Genomic DNA, 15,844 nt, shown 5'->3' on the forward strand with positions numbered 1-15,844 from the left:
GATAAAGTTCAAATGAAATGAATGGGATTTCGCTAAATTGTTAACTAGTGTCAGTAACGTTACTGTCTAATTCTTGCAATATCCTCTTATAAATAATAAATACTAATCGCCATAATATTTTAATCGATAAATCATGAAAATCGAGTGTTTACATTCTTTTTTCTAATTATTCTATTTTCTATTAATATTATTCTAATATTCTATTTTCTAATTGCATCACTTGCATCACAATAATTATAATTTTAGATATAATTGAAGTAACTAATAATAACTATCTATTTCAATTGATTTTGTTTTATAATTAATTTGTTTTACTTATAATATTTCTGTAGGCTAATTTCATACTTTGTATATCACTTTAAATCAATAAATACCTTAAAAAAATAGAATTTTCAATGAATTATCATTTTTTTAACATTATTATCTTTTTTAAAACTAAATTAAAATTTTTAGGTGAAATTTCGATCACATACCTTAAAATTATTTTCACTTTTTATTAACTTTGAGAAAAGAACATACGAATTTCTACGAAGAAGATTTATTTGACAAATATTTGGAAAATCAATTGTAAAATGTAGTATCAGACAGTTTAAAAAGTGATTTACTATTTGTATACATAAATGTGAATTGTCTATATGAATGAATAAATTATAAATTTTATAAGATTTAAAAAAATTCGAATTGTAGAAATTGAAAAAATTATAAAAAAATTTTTTTTATCATTATTGATTTGTCATAAAAATTTCAAAAATAGTCAAGTGTTTACTCATTTCAGTGTTTGAAAAAAATGATAGTGCAAATTGTTTCACTTACTATTTTTACTTTCAGTTATTTTTTAAATTGTATAGATTAATTTCAAGTACGCAGTCGATACCTCTCAAAAAATTCACAACGAGACTGAAAGAATTAATTGGAGTAAACAAATTTGTTACGTAACAAAGTACCTTGTTGATCTCATATTATTTCGGAAAACACTGACATGATCCAAATAAAAACCATTCATTCATTCATACCTTGTTGCTCTCGAGAAATCTGTCAATAAGAGCTAGTTTTTTAATTCGAGATATAATTTTGTCCAATGGCAAAATATAAGTTTAATATTTATAAATCTAGATATATTGATAGTCATAATTGAATCTTGAATTAAAAAACGAGCCCTAAAGTTTTTTAGTGGACATTTTTTTATTTTTTTTTATATGAAAATTAATTTAGCAGATATGTGATAATTTTAAAAATTTTTTTAACAAATAAAAACTACAGCAAAAAAAAAGTAGAAAAAAAATTGACATGTAGAAATTTAAAAAAATCAAAAATGCAATTTTTTAAAAATAATTTTTCGGAAAAAATCTATTTGTTAAAAAAAATTAAAAAATGGTTAAGTGGTTGCTAACTTTAATGTCATTTCCACAGATTCGGTAGAATCTGGCGCCAAGTTCCGTTCAAATCTGCTGTAAACGGAGCGCCAGACTACCGACTGTGTTTACTGTAAGCAGAACGGTTATTTTGAGGTTGCAAAATTTTATTTAATTCTACGGTACTTTTTTTTCCTAAATTGTATATTATAACAGTAATTCATACTTTATTTGACTGTTATTAATTAATTATATTTACTTATAACAATTAATCTACTTGAAATTATTAAATTTAATCAGCACAAACTATAGCAACGCAAAAATTTCGATCCTGACTTTTTTTCGATGGGCAAAGTGATCTGCCACAGACTAAATAATTCGAGAATGCATAGTAATCCTTCATTAGATAAAAAATGCAACCAACGCCAGATTTAAGTTGGTACCATTTGTAAATTTTTATTATAATTACAAAAAATACTAAAATCCGAACAAAAACAGTTTCACTGTAAAAAAATCGCGCCAAGTCCACGTTCATAAGACTATTAAGAAAAAAAAAATTTGTTTTTTTCTTTACAAAAATATGTAAAATAAAAAAATCCAAGTAACCGATATGATTGTTTATGATTTTCGGAAGTTAAAAAAAATTTTGTTATAAATTTAAAAATTAAGAAAAAAATTTTGGAACGTACTTGGTGTGCGTCATTGTGTATTTCAATTTTTTTAAAGTCCTAGTAAATAGATTTTACGAATTTCATTAAAAGTAAAATATTTTGCAACCGAGCACATATATATATATATTACTCACAGTAACTCTTATTAAAATAAAAAAAAATAAAACATAAAGAATTATGTTAACAAAAGTAAAATAAAATTATATTTATAATCTCAATAATTATTATTAATTTATTAGATATTAACAAAATTTTTATATTTGACGTAGTTACATAATATAGTAATTTTTTTTTTACTAACCCAATTAAAAATTGGCGCGCGGAGGTCGCCATTGTTCCCCTAGATTTTTTCGCGGAAGAAACACCCAAAGAAATTTATACATGTAACTATACGAAGAAAAATAAATGCCGGTATAAGATTGTCATTAAACGCCACAATTAATATACTTAACCCGTTATGACGCAAAAATAAATACGTAAGTAACAAGGTTATGTTATTTAATAAGCATTGTTAACAAATGTTTAAATAAAAGTAATAATTACAGGATATTAAGAAAATTTTATTTACTGACAACAGCGGAAATCGTTGGCTAAAAAAATGACGACGCATCAAGTGGAGATGGAAAATTTTATAACTGGTGACTTAACTCAAGAGGGTCAAGTATCTGATTTTGGTAAAGATAACATTAATTGTACACATCATAAATCACATCGCTTATTCTTAATATTTATAAATGAAAAAATTTTTATTTGTATATTTTTTTTAAACACAGTAGTAGATACTCGACATTTTTATTTGAAGCTGATGTAATATTAACAAAAAATTTATGTAGATTCATTTTTGCAAATAAGAAAATTATTTCTGGTATCTATTACTTCAGTTACTTATTTCTACTTAGTTAACGTTTTATATCATTTTATTTTAGTTTCGCAAAAGCCGGATGACAATTCAATTATTGAACAAAAAGTTTCAATAAGTGAAATGAAGGAGGAGATTGATTGTCGTTCAGAAATTGCAACCCAGAAAATGGACATGTTGAAGGATTGCATGGCTTTAAATCGCATCACAATAAGAAGCATCCAGACATTAAATGCTGGGGATTTTAATTTAGGTCATCGAAGTTTTCAAAGCCTCGTTTCATCTACTAGTGCTAGTACGAATAGTACTCTTACTACTTCTAGTGATGAAACTTTATTGCCAGAAGAAAGTAAAGATGAAATAAAAATGCAAGAAAACCTGAGTATTAAAACTGAAAAAAAATTTTTTAAGAAAGAAGACAGAGAGGATATTAATGATAATAATTTAAATCCTGATCCCCATTCTGGCAAAAAGCTGTTTGTTGTAGTTTTAAATGATGGTACCGGAACGGCAGTTGTGCAAGTTAGTGATGAAGATGGTATGTATAAATTTTGTTGACGATCGTTATAAATTATTTAACTTGCTGTATTAATTTGGTAACTTCTTTTTATAGCTAAAAAACATCAAACTAATTGTGAAAATTCTTTACATGAAGATAATGATTTTGAAAATTTGTTTGAGCTAGATAACGTTAAAAATGTCTGTGACTTGAAAGAATTAAGAAAAAGTCGTTTCATAACAAAAAAACCTAAAGATGAATTATGGAAACCGCCAGCTCGGATTATCAAAGCTGAAAAAAGTTTTAAAGAAAGTAAGGAGTCAAAATCATTTCGTAAGTTTTTTTTTTATTTTTCAATGTTTAAAATTAAATAATTTTTCAATGAAATAATTTTGAAATTTTTCACAGAAGAACAAAAAAATTATTCTTCTAAGAATAGTTGTAATTGCAAAGAATGTGATCGTGAATTCGATTATTCCTCGGCAGTAAATTTGCACATCCGAAAAAATACTGGTGAGCGTTTTTACAAGTGTCCTAGATGCGATTTTGCGAGTTTTTATTTGGCAAGTATTAAAAATCATATACGTTCGCATACTGGAGCTAAGCCATTTAAATGTTATACTTGCCGAGCGAAATTCCCTACTTCTCAAGCTCTTTTGAAACACAAGTATAACTGTCATTTATTATCACCAAAAACTGATAATCTGAGATGCAGATTCTGCAAAGAAACATTTGAAGATAAAGCTAAGTGGAAAAAACATGTCGATAGCCATAAAGTTGGAGATTTTTACGCATGCAGTATTTGCAATTATCAAAAGAAAAATTCTAGCTCGCTGGAAAGCCACATGAATAAACATGCCAACAAAGAATTGTTTATTTGCAACGAATGCGGAAAATCATTTGAACAAAAGGGGCTGCTGAAAGAGCATTGGGGTTTTTATCATATTTCATTATTACGAAAAAAAACATACAAATGTACCATGTGTTCGTACAATTTCGTACACTTTGAATGTCTTTGCCGTCATACTAAATTGGTTCATTGTAAAACTACTCCAAAGCGAAAATAAAAAAAAGCAGAGTTTAATTTATAACTAAGTTTTCATGTTGAGATTAGTGTTTTCTTTAGATCTTTTTTTTTTTTTTTTAATTATATAAATACTTACTTTATTACTGTACTACTTTGTATGCTTTTTTACGAAATATCGTGCTTATTAATAGTTATCCGCGTTAGAAAAATTGAGGGACATAAAAAAACAAATTGATTAAAAGAATATATCCACCAAAAAATTTACAATTATCTTTAGCCTTTTCTTTTCATCAAAATGCTTAAACATTTGTAATATTTATTTACATTTCTATCTAAATTTTTTTTAATTTACGATTTGCGTGTTTTTATCATTAGAATAGTTTACTAATTTAAAGTATAAATATTGATTTCCGTGCTGAGGAAAAAAAATTACCAAGAATATATGAAAGATTATTATTTTTTTTTTAATTGTTTAAAAGAACATTAAAAATTAACCCTCTTTATTGTATTTTTTCTATCATATTCACAAAAAAAATTTTGTTTGTAAAAGTTATTGTTTAATTATCGGCTTCAATATTATCGTATTCAAATTTTTGTATCAGCGTTTTCTTGTATTTTTGTATTAATAAATAATAAATAATTAAAACTATTTTACGTAGTTCTTTATTTGTTTGAATTTTGGCGCCAGACTACAAGGAGTCAGCCATGTTTAAAACTTTGTTCGGCTTAGAAAGAAGCTCTAGAAATGTAAATGTAAACAGTACCTTGTATGTATTACCTTGTAAGTATTATTATTAAATAATAGCAGTTTAGGACAATAATTTATAAAAATTAAGTAAAAGTTATTTAACTATCCATCTATTAATTAATAACTAATTATTACTTATATTAAATAGGAAAAGGAGCAGGTCAATTTTAAATATATTTTTTTACAACATAAAATGTTTTGATTCAAATCACTTGCAATAATTAAAAAAAATTTACAAAATGAGTTCTCATGAAGAAATTATAATTAGTGACGACGATGCTGGTATTGAGGGTGTTGAAGGTAATTTTCATCCTTCATTATTTAATAATAACTTGTTTCGAATGAAACCTTTGGCTCTGTGATTCTAACGACTGTAGACATCCCAATCTCCAGACTCACCATCGAATACCTATATGTGAGTCGACGTCCAGTAAATGTAATCCATAATTTCCAGTTCCTACACAGAAAAAACTACTCTTTAAAATTGACATGTAAAATTTGCAAAACTCAATATGCTATTTTTACAAGACAAATTTTGTGGTTCTAAATCTGTAAATTCTATATATTAAGTCCGTAATTTTTGAGAATTTTTTCTATAAGTAATGCTGGTAGAACGTTTTTATAATTATTACTGAAAATTTATCGTAATTAATTAAATTAAAAAATGTTACTCGGGTCAGCATCATTACAAATTAATTTATAAACTTTTTGAATTTTTCACTAAATTTTAATTTTTCTGATTTTTTACAGTGTACTTCTAGACAAATTATTTTTTTATAATCAATAAAAAAAATAAAAAAATTATTCATTCACTTATAATAAAAAATTTGAAATTTACTATTAACGGATCATTATTTACATTTTTTTATTGATAATTAAATTTAATTTTAATTCAAGGAGTTATCCAGCAACAATAACAGAATATTCTTGTAAATTTTACAAAATTGGTTGGTAAATTTTATATAATCTCTTTTTTTTTAATTATATGATTTTTTTGTAAATTTTACACACTTGTTTTTCCGTGTAGATCTCCATCTACTTTGAACGTTCCTGTAATAATATCACATTAAATTTTCACACCTGATTTACATTAAAATTGAAAGAAATTCCTACAGTTAATTACTTACAAAAACAATGGACATAAGTTTTTTGTGATCTTTTTTTTACAGATATCAATCAAAACCTCTCAAAAGGTTTGAGTTCTTGTTCTAAATTTAATTTAGAAAATTCGAATACGGCTTTATTCAATAAGTATATTAATATAAGCCATGAAACTTTAAAAGTCAATCGTTTAGCAATGCAAGGTAATCTCATTGCTATGCAGAATAGTCATTTAGCGATGAAGAATTTACAAGACTTGACCGAGTCTATTTTGAAACAAATAAATTTTAACTCAATTAATTTGAAAGATAGAGCAAAGTCTGAAGTGAGTACTTCCAAAAACGAGTCAGTAATTGAAGATGAAATACCAAATTCATCATCATCAAAAACCGGAATCAAATTCTTGATTAAAGATAATAAACGATTGATTGGTAAAAAATTACCGTGTATAGTAAAAAGGCTACCTAAAAATTTTCAGTTACAAGCAAAAACAGATCGGAGATCCGAAAAGGAATTTCAGTGTAGCCACTGTCCATTGAAATTCAAACTGAATTTTATGTTGATTCGTCATATGAAATCATTTCATGGGTCCGAAGAAATAAATGACAGCCCTGTCATAAAAGTAATAAAAATAAATAAAAATAAATCAGTCATGCTATAATTTTGACAACATAATTTTTTTACAGGAGCCTGAATTTAATTTTCCTGCAGTTCGTAATGATAAAAATGAAGCTAACAATAAGAACAAAAAAAAAAATAATAATAATAATAATAATAATAATAATAATAATGACGATGATGATGATGATATTTGTGTCATTAATGCTGAACATAAAAAGGATGACGTGATTCCACCAAATCAATATAAAAAAAATGGTATATAATATTTGATTCATTAATTATTGAGCTAAAAATATTTATCAACTTGAAAATTTATTGATTGATTTTTATTGTTTTAGTTGATAAAAAATGCAGTGTGACTTTGTCTCGAATTTCGTGTGTAAATAATGACAAACAACGGCAAATAGCAAATAAAGCTCTATTGCTAAAAAGAAAAATAACTCAAAATATGAAAAAATCAACAGAGTCGACAGAAGGTCTAAATTTATTGAATTCTTCTATCAATAAAAATATTCGCTTCCTTACTCGAGACGTAACTCATGAAAATTTACTCGTGAGAAAAAATAAACACCCTAATGTACTGGGCTATGTTAATACTCTATATGTTAACAAACCAATGCGATTAAATTAAATATTACATCAAATTGAATGATTATTGTTGAAACTAGTTTCATAATCACTACTAACTGATATTCATTGGTTTCATAAATAATTGTTTAATTATAACTCTGTTTATTTAGATTTATTAAACTAATTATTTCATGTGCTTTTTATTTAAAAAAACATCATATTTGATGATTATAAATAACAATTGTTGAAACAATGATATTCTTCTGTACTATTTTTTTATTATTTTTTATTTTTTAAATAATTATTGAAAAAGAATCATATTTGATGATTATAAATAACAATTGTTGAAATAATAAAACTCTTCTGTACTATTTCATTATTTTTTAAATAATTATTGAAAAAAAATCATATTTGATGATTATATTGATTATAAATAACAATTGTTGAAATAATAAAACTCTTCTGTACTATTTCATTATTTATTTTTTTATTTTTTAAATAATAACTTGTCTTTATTGTTATGCATTTATAATTCAAAATTCGCGCTATTAAAGATGTCAGACCTATGCAATGCCCGACAAAAAACTAAAGCTTGTTTTGCTTCGTTCAGTAAGTATTCACAAGATTAACCGATTAAAGTATCAAATGACCGATGTTACAGATTTATATTACTGTGGAATATTCCACACGATAAGGATTTAATTTTATTAAATTATAAATTATTTATGGTAATTAAATAAACGGATGAGTCTTTTGAAATAGATAAAATACATTTCAGGTAAATAGGTTATGTTATAAGAAAAAAGTATTTATTTATTTACATATTTTTAAATAAGAAATCTGATTGGTTAATTCATTTTTTATAGCATTCATGGTCTCAAGAATTTTTTTTAAATAATTTTCCGGTAAAAATTATTAAAAATTTTTAAAAATGTATCCTAGCGAAATCATCGTGATTAGTGATGATGACGATGAGTCTGTGGTAGAAATGATTCAAAACACATCAGGTACAAATTATTTATTTGCAACTCCGGACAAATTTTTTAAAGTCTTTTTTATTTTCAGCATCTGATTCAAAATGCAGCACTAGTAAAACAAACACAAACATTGTAACCCCAGTAATTACTAATGGCTTTAAGAATGTCAAGAATGAATTAAATGAGCTTGTGGATGATGATGGGTTTGGTAATAACGATGATGAGAATTATAATTTTTTGATGCAAGAGTTGTCAGATCTTATAAATTCATATAAATCTAATTCAGTTAATCAAGATTCTTTGATAGTCCCTGAGATAGCTGAAGAAAATGTTGACGAGAGTACTCAGAATAATAATATGGGTGAAGGAAAGCATATACAGATAGTGAGCGTAGAGTCATTAAACCATCGAATAAACCAATGGATGGATACCAGTATGGAAGAAGAATTTGTTCCCCCCGTTGATTATCAAGATCAAAAAGTATTTGAGGGAAATTTTAATAATGTTGTGGCTAACAATCATCAACATGAATTGTTAAAATTGAATTATGATAATTCAGAAAGTTTATTACAAAGTCCAAATGATCCGTGGATGAAAACTCCGATGAACAAGCTAGAACTTAAAGTTTTAAACAAATATCTTCCTATGGTCCAGTTAACTAAGATTTCTTTATCGAAAAATAGTATTAATTTAAAGAATTTTATCAAAGAACAGTTGCAAATTGATGCTAATGTTAATGTCCCTGATTTAAAACCATTAATTCATCAAAATTTGGTGAATGTAAAACAGGAAGTTGGCTCAGAATTAAATTCAGTAAATGATGTTAATCAAGGATTATTTATCTGCAAGACTTGTATTAAAACATTCAATTCAAGAGGTGAGTTTAAATTTTTAATTACAAACTTCAAAATAGTCGGTTATATTATTTAGTATACTGATGAAAAAATTAACTTGACTCAAGAGCCAAAATCTTGAACCAAGAATACCATTTTGAAGAAAATAATTTTCTTGAGTCAAGAGAATAAATTCTTGAGACAAAAAAAATTTACTCAAGAATAATTAATTTCTTGACTCAAGAATTTATTATCTTGACTTAATAAAATCATTTTCTTCAAAATGGTATTCTTGGTTCAAGATTTTGGCTCTTGAGTCAAGTTAATTTTTTTATCAGTGTAGCATCTCGTACTCAAACTATTAATTCACGTTTCAGATGCATTCGAAAAACATATTAAATGTTATCACCCTGGCAATAAAGTTTACAAGTGTGATGATTGTCATTATGCCACTGACATACATATGTCAATGCAAACTCATCGATGGACACATATCAAGGAACGTCCGTTTCGATGTCGTCTTTGTAATTATGGATCTAAGATACAACAAAATCTTAAAATGCATATCCGGAGAATTCATACAAATGAGCGGCCTTTCGTGTGTCCACACTTACCATGTACGTTTGCGGGAGCATATTCTCAAGATTTAAAAAACCATATAAAAAATAGACATTCCAAGAATGATAAAACTGTCTCGCTAGATCATCTCAGTAATAACCGATCTCGCTCCCATAGACACTTAGAAAGCGATTCCTCGAGTGTTAATTTGAAAGAAATAAAAACTGAAATTAATTCTATTAATCCTACTGAAAAAATGTACCCGTGTACGTATTGCACATTTTCAACACCGTGTACAAATGAATTGAAAGTTCATTTAAGTAAACACGAAACTGAAAGTTCAGAAAGTTTTAAGTGTGATGCTTGTGGTAAAAGATTCATTAATAAGGATCAGCACATTCGAAATTATCACACATTATTTTCTTCAAATAAAGAAGTAAAATGTTCATTTTGTAAGGAAACTTTTACTAATAACTATAACATGAAGGTGCATCTTAAAACTCATGTTAATAAAGACTTAAAAAAATGTGGCATATGTCTTTACATTACTTCTAGTAAAAAAAAGTTTCGAATACACATGAGTGATCATAGAAAAAATAAATTATTTACTTGTAATGATTGCAATAAATCATTTCGGAGCAAGAACTTATGTAGCGAACATCGAATAAATTTTCATTACTTAATTAATAATTTTTAAGACCCAAGATCTTTAATTATCTTCAAAAAATTGTAGTGCTAAGCTGCTCTTAATTACAATTTTCTTTCTTCATTACGTACTTTCAGAAAAAAATTATTTTATTTAACAAAGTATTAATGAAGTGTTATGAAATAAAATTTTTATTGGATTGTTAGATTCAAGTATAAGCATCAAATATCTATTTAATATTTAAAAAAATTGAAATTTGTTAGTTTTTTGGGTAAAGCTGTAACTATGTTTAGTTTTGGTTATTCAATTTGATATATGTATAATTTTATTTGATTAATAAGATGATTAGAAATGTATAAATAATAAGCCATTACTGTATGTCTTCTAAGACAAAAAAATTTTTTGACATAGTCATGTTAGTTGACTAATATTTAAATGTTAGATGATCGTCAATGATGTTTAAAAATGTATAACGAGATTCAAAAATAATTTCTTCATACATTTTATGGAATTTATTGATTTGCAATGACATTTTAAAAAACTTTTGTCAACAATGTTGTATGAATATTTATACGAGCTTTATTATTAAAAAATTATTCCTTTATTGATGCTTGCTTGTAAACATTCGTGTGTGCTATATTAAAAAAATAACTTTTATGTTATTTTTCTACTTAGATTATAATTTTTATAATAAATTAATCGTTAATTGTGAAACTAATAAATGTATTAAAAAAATCTACAAAAAATTCTTCAATCACATATTTATTTTAATAGACTAATCATAGAAAATAGATATATTATTTATAACAATTAAATTTTTTATAATTTTATTCTTAACTTGACAAGTACAGTGAAACCTGGTTAAGAGAGAGTTCAAGGGACCGTGATTTTTTTTTCTCTTCAAGAGGTTTCTCACTAATCCGAGTTTCTAGCTTATAAAGGTATAGGAGAAGTATGTCTCTCTTACAGAGGTTATTTAATAATATGCAAAATATTCAGTTATAAACAAGATAAGTATAATTTATTAGAGTGATAAGTCCAAGTACAATGAAATCAAATAATCTAGAATTTTATTTAAAGAAATCTGTTAATTTTTTTCGTGTTTCTGATTTTATATTTTGTGTGCACTTTTCCAAATCATAAATTTTATCAAATATAGTCCTATCAACAACTGCTGAATATTCAAAAAATTTGTGGAGCGTCTCCAAAGCCTTTAAAGCATCTTGCTTTTTTGGAATTTTTTCGGCTTCTTCATCCAAAATTTGCGTTTTTTGAAACGTAATACGTTTTTTGGAACCTAACCAGCCATTACTGGCTGAAAATTTTTCGACTCCTAATTTCGTTGCAAAGTATTGTGATTTTTGTTTTAACAGCGGTCCATCTATGGGAATGTTCTTATCGAGGGTTTGTTTAATCCATTCCAGCAGGCATTTTTCAACGTGAGGAAACTCAGAAAGCCGGCTCCTCTTAATATTTCCGTGTCCCTCAGAGCACTGAGACTTTATTGAATCTTTGAATTTAATAATCTTATAAAAGGTAGATTCTGGTAGTTACATTTTTATTAATATTGAGTTATTTGTTAAGGTAAAGTACCCAGCAGTTAAACAGATTTCAAAGTAAAACGTATTTGACCCTACTTTTAATATGTGAAGAAGTAATTATTAGATCAAATTAGTGATTTTCATGAAAATATAGACAGTTTTGAATTGATTGAAGCGCAAAATAACAAAGATAATTTAATATTTATATTTTGACAACGTTCTTAAGATAGACTATAAAAGGAGTAGTAGTTGAACAATCAATTCTGACAAGCCGCAGTAGTTGAACTAATAAAATATATGGTAATAGGCGTAGCAAAAATTTTCAAAGTTTTATTAAAACATCAAAAGAATTATAACATATTCTTGATTAATATTAAAAATAATACTATAAATATTTAATATGTTCATTTAAAAATGAAAAATATTTGTATTTAATTTTTTATGAATGACAAAGTAAATTTTCAATTATAAATGAAAAAACTCAATTCACAACATTCAATAATTCTTAACTACATTAATTTTTAGCTATAAAACTTATTTAATTTGCAGTAATTAATACAAATCACAATGCTGATCTCTAGACTATAAATCTATTAGAGATTAGAGTACGTTTTAAATTATACGGCCCCAGCTTGTTCAAGTTCAGGGTACCGCTTTGAAGATTTGAAGGTATAGTTAAGCGCTAAAATTTAATATAAAAATTATAGTTTGTCTTTGCAAAAAATATTTATTATTTAGATAAGGCTATTTCATTGGGTGATACAATTTTTTTTACTTAAAATGATGATATACCGTTTTTTTTACTTATTGTTCGGTTTACGGTTTAGTAAGTACCTTTTTTATGAAAAAAATAGCATCTATAGGATATTCTCGATATGTAAAATTTTAAGTTAATAAAAATGTAATTGTTTTAATTTATAATTGAAAAAACTTACAGAAATCAATAACTGTATTATTGAATAATTATAACATGCGCATATTACTCATAATAAATATACGGATTTTTTATTACAACAATTTGAAAAGTATGTTTAAGTACTGGCCCATTTTTATGTGTTCAAGTACTGCGTACTTTACCTTATCCCAAGCGTCACCTAAAAAACTGTTTACTTTTTGGTAAATTTTATTTACCCAAGTGACACAAAAATTTTTTTGGTAATATTTTGTTGAATTTAAGTTGACAATTATTAATTTTTGATTTCTTGTTAAATAAAATTTATCAAAAAGTCGACAGTTTTTTATGTAACGCTTGGGTAAGAAGTCAAAAATTAATAATTGTCAACTTAAATTCAACAAAATGTTACCAAAAAAAATTTTGTGCCGCTTGAGATCTAAGTGCAAATTTAAAAAATCGCGCTCTAAAAAATACCGAGAACGTTTCCGGTACAAAGTAAGCAGACATCTTGCTTCATTGTTTTATTTAACTTGTTAAAGATACTTAATAGCCCAGAGCAATATTAAATAATAATTAATAAGATTAATCTTAATTTGAAATGTTTAATACTATATTAATGATAGTTGTATAAAAATGAATGAATCTAATTGAATAAAAAATGATTAACGGCAAATGAAAATATATCATCTGTTGAACAGATAATATAAAATATTTCTATGGTAACTAGGCTATAGTTTTGTGAAAAACGTGCCTTTATATTTATTAATGAATAAATTTATTTTAGTGATAATTTTCTTTTTTTAAACAGGACTAGAAATCAAATTCTTAATCTAATAGTCAAGATTTTTTATCCAGAGAAAATGTATTCCGGGGAAGTCATTCTTGTTAGTGATGAGGATTCCGAGGTAGAAGTTTTAAACAACACATCGTCAGGTAAAAATTTTATTGTTTGTTTTAAAAAATTTAACAAATTTTTAATCGCCATTATTAATTTCAATAGCTGATAAAAATTTAAACGTCAATATAACTACAAGATCGCAGATTATTTTTAATAGCTCTAAAAGCATCAACAAAGAATTATATAAACTTAAGACTAATGATGATGATGAGTTCGTGAGTGATGATGATTATCATAATCGTTTGATGCAAGAATTATCAAATGTTTTGGCTGTGAGTAATTTCAATTTTGACCATCAAAATTTTTGTCCCATCACTCCGGACACTGATGTCCCTGAACCGAGTTATAAAAACATTTTTGTCTCTGAGGATAATCAGAGTAATGATTTAAAGGATGGGAATCGTATACAGATATTGAAAGTGGAATCATTAAGCGTATGGGAAGGACAATATACAGACAATCAATCAGAACATTACTTTCTACCGGTTGATGATGAAAGTAGTGGAAAAAAATTGGAAGAAAAAAGTCAAACAACTAGGCATGAACTGGATATTTTAAATAAATATCTTCCTGTTGTTCAGCTTACAAAAGTTTTGCTGCCTGATAACAATATTCATTCAGAAAATTTTAATAAAAAGCACTTACAAGTTGACAATACTAATGCAAATAACGTAAAGAATGCAAAAGTTGCTGTAGAAATGTCCCACGCTAATAATGATGATCAAAAAGTTTTTGAATTTGAATGCAAAACTTGTCATAAAACATTCCATTCGAACGGTAACTTTTAAATTTTTATCACATGACATCAAATAATTATGAAATTAAAGTTAGCAGTCACGATCACTCTTTAATTTTATTTAAAAAACAAATTTGTTCCGAAAAATTATTTTTAAAAAAATTGCATTTTTAGTTTTTTTAAATTTCTACATGCCAATTTTTTTTTCTCATGTTTTTGACATAATTTATTTGTTACAAAAATTCTTGAAAAATTTTCACATATCTGATAAATTAATTTTCATCAAATAATTTTACAATGAGAACTACTAATGAATAATTTTATAATTATTAAATGCCTGGTAATAATATTTTGTATTTAATTAAAAAAATTTTTTTTTTTTTAGATTTACTCAGTAAACATATTAAATACCATATAAAGAGAATTCATACAAAGAAGATGCCCTTTGTGTTCTCACATCCTCCGTATACTTTCGCTGGAGCAACTTCTCGAGATCTAAAAAGACTCTCTAAAAAGGAACGTATCAAAAATAAGTACTATAAATGCTCTTTTTGTAATTTTAAGACTGTTACTTTACGTTGTTTTAATAATCATTTACGTCGCTTTCATAATGATAAAGCACCATACACCTGTACGGAATGTAATTACAGTAGTACTAATTTAAGAGCGTTGAATGTTCATATAAATCATCACTTTGCCAAAGAAACTAATCGTTGCTCTCAATGTACGTACTCGACTGCATGTAGTAGTGAACTTCTATCTCACATTGAAATTCACAAAAGTAAAGAATATAGATGTAATCTTTGTAGATCGGTATTTTCAAAAAAAGAAAGTTTTAGTAAGCATAAACTTGACAATCATACAGTATTTCCGTTCAATCAAACAGCTAAGTGTGAATTTTGCGAAGATCAATTTACAAATAAATATAATAAAAGGTTGCATCTGATGATTCATAAGAATAAAAAATTTCGTAAATGCAATCGATGTATTTACATGACACAGTCTGTAAAACAATTTCAAAAACATATGGATAAGCATAAATTTAATAGATTATTTATTTGTAATGATTGTAGCAAGTCTTTTCCACTTAAGAAGTTGCTGGTACAACATAGGTCGAATTTTCATTACGAGATTGATAATTAAAATTTACGTTATGTAATTTATATTAACGTAAATAGTTTTTGTTTTTTGTTTTTTTAAATATAATCTATACTTAGGAATTTCATTTTGACTATTGAATTAAATATTACAAGTCGATTATATTTTTGCACGATAAAAATATTATTTATCGTAACGTTTATAGTAATTGACT

The 15,844-nt window shown here is 25.9% G+C and overlaps 4 protein-coding genes across 6 annotated transcripts; all 4 read left to right on the top strand.

Annotated features, from left to right (window-relative positions):
* The first annotated feature begins 2,312 nt into the window (after positions 1-2,312).
* On the top strand, positions 2,313-4,843 carry LOC123265512 (zinc finger protein 624-like). 2 transcript variants are annotated; one of them, XM_044729309.1, is made up of 5 exons: positions 2,313-2,499; positions 2,569-2,697; positions 2,950-3,420; positions 3,496-3,714; positions 3,793-4,843. In XM_044729309.1, the coding sequence occupies exons 2-5, from the start codon at positions 2,622-2,624 to the stop codon at positions 4,446-4,448; spliced, it is 1,422 nt and encodes a 473-aa protein (XP_044585244.1). In that variant the 5' UTR covers positions 2,313-2,499; positions 2,569-2,621; the 3' UTR covers positions 4,449-4,843. The 2 variants fall into 2 exon arrangements, with proteins under 2 accessions (XP_044585244.1, XP_044585243.1); XM_044729308.1 differs by having other exon boundaries at positions 2,314-2,499; positions 3,790-4,843.
* Positions 4,844-5,169: 326 nt separating this feature from the next.
* LOC123264745 (uncharacterized protein MAL13P1.304-like) lies at positions 5,170-7,640 on the top strand. 2 transcript variants are annotated; one of them, XM_044728187.1, is made up of 5 exons: positions 5,170-5,189; positions 5,305-5,456; positions 6,326-6,879; positions 6,944-7,133; positions 7,217-7,640. In XM_044728187.1, exons 2-5 carry the CDS (start codon positions 5,396-5,398, stop codon positions 7,507-7,509), a joined length of 1,098 nt encoding a protein of 365 aa, XP_044584122.1. In that variant the 5' UTR covers positions 5,170-5,189; positions 5,305-5,395; the 3' UTR covers positions 7,510-7,640. The 2 variants fall into 2 exon arrangements, with proteins under 2 accessions (XP_044584122.1, XP_044584123.1); XM_044728188.1 differs by lacking the exons at positions 5,170-5,189; positions 5,305-5,456 and adding an exon at positions 5,484-5,571.
* Positions 7,641-8,038: 398 nt separating this feature from the next.
* Positions 8,039-10,554, top strand: LOC123265040 (zinc finger protein 665-like). Its single transcript, XM_044728620.1, has 4 exons — positions 8,039-8,226; positions 8,315-8,455; positions 8,514-9,302; positions 9,636-10,554. The coding sequence occupies exons 2-4, from the start codon at positions 8,380-8,382 to the stop codon at positions 10,511-10,513; spliced, it is 1,743 nt and encodes a 580-aa protein (XP_044584555.1). The 5' UTR covers positions 8,039-8,226; positions 8,315-8,379; the 3' UTR covers positions 10,514-10,554.
* Positions 10,555-13,576: 3,022 nt separating this feature from the next.
* Positions 13,577-15,734, top strand: LOC123265041 (zinc finger protein 761-like). The gene is made up of 4 exons (XM_044728621.1): positions 13,577-13,617; positions 13,707-13,831; positions 13,899-14,573; positions 14,918-15,734. Exons 2-4 carry the CDS (start codon positions 13,759-13,761, stop codon positions 15,673-15,675), a joined length of 1,506 nt encoding a protein of 501 aa, XP_044584556.1. The 5' UTR covers positions 13,577-13,617; positions 13,707-13,758; the 3' UTR covers positions 15,676-15,734.
* Positions 15,735-15,844: the final 110 nt, after the last annotated feature.

Source organism: Cotesia glomerata, linkage group LG5 (assembly GCF_020080835.1).
Source record: "Cotesia glomerata isolate CgM1 linkage group LG5, MPM_Cglom_v2.3, whole genome shotgun sequence".
NCBI classification, from domain to species: Eukaryota; Metazoa; Arthropoda; class Insecta; order Hymenoptera; family Braconidae; genus Cotesia; species Cotesia glomerata.

Excerpts from the sequence above, each read along its gene's own strand:
- LOC123265512 (XM_044729308.1), top strand. The coding sequence starts at position 2,622 with ATGACGACGCATCAAGTGGAGATGGAAAATTTTATAACTGGTGACTTA. Across the intron at positions 3,421-3,495 it reads GCAAGTTAGTGATGAAGATG|CTAAAAAACATCAAACTAAT; the intron begins GTATGTATAAAT and ends TTCTTTTTATAG. Across the intron at positions 3,715-3,789 it reads TAAGGAGTCAAAATCATTTC|AAGAACAAAAAAATTATTCT; the intron begins GTAAGTTTTTTT and ends AATTTTTCACAG.
- LOC123264745 (XM_044728187.1), top strand. The coding sequence starts at position 5,396 with ATGAGTTCTCATGAAGAAATTATAATTAGTGACGACGATGCTGGTATT. Across the intron at positions 5,457-6,325 it reads TGGTATTGAGGGTGTTGAAG|ATATCAATCAAAACCTCTCA; the intron begins GTAATTTTCATC and ends TTTTTTTTACAG. Across the intron at positions 7,134-7,216 it reads AAATCAATATAAAAAAAATG|TTGATAAAAAATGCAGTGTG; the intron begins GTATATAATATT and ends TTATTGTTTTAG.
- LOC123265040 (XM_044728620.1), top strand. The coding sequence starts at position 8,380 with ATGTATCCTAGCGAAATCATCGTGATTAGTGATGATGACGATGAGTCT. Across the intron at positions 8,456-8,513 it reads AATGATTCAAAACACATCAG|CATCTGATTCAAAATGCAGC; the intron begins GTACAAATTATT and ends TTTTATTTTCAG. Across the intron at positions 9,303-9,635 it reads TAAAACATTCAATTCAAGAG|ATGCATTCGAAAAACATATT; the intron begins GTGAGTTTAAAT and ends TTCACGTTTCAG.
- LOC123265041 (XM_044728621.1), top strand. The coding sequence starts at position 13,759 with ATGTATTCCGGGGAAGTCATTCTTGTTAGTGATGAGGATTCCGAGGTA. Across the intron at positions 13,832-13,898 it reads TTTAAACAACACATCGTCAG|CTGATAAAAATTTAAACGTC; the intron begins GTAAAAATTTTA and ends TAATTTCAATAG. Across the intron at positions 14,574-14,917 it reads TAAAACATTCCATTCGAACG|ATTTACTCAGTAAACATATT; the intron begins GTAACTTTTAAA and ends TTTTTTTTTTAG.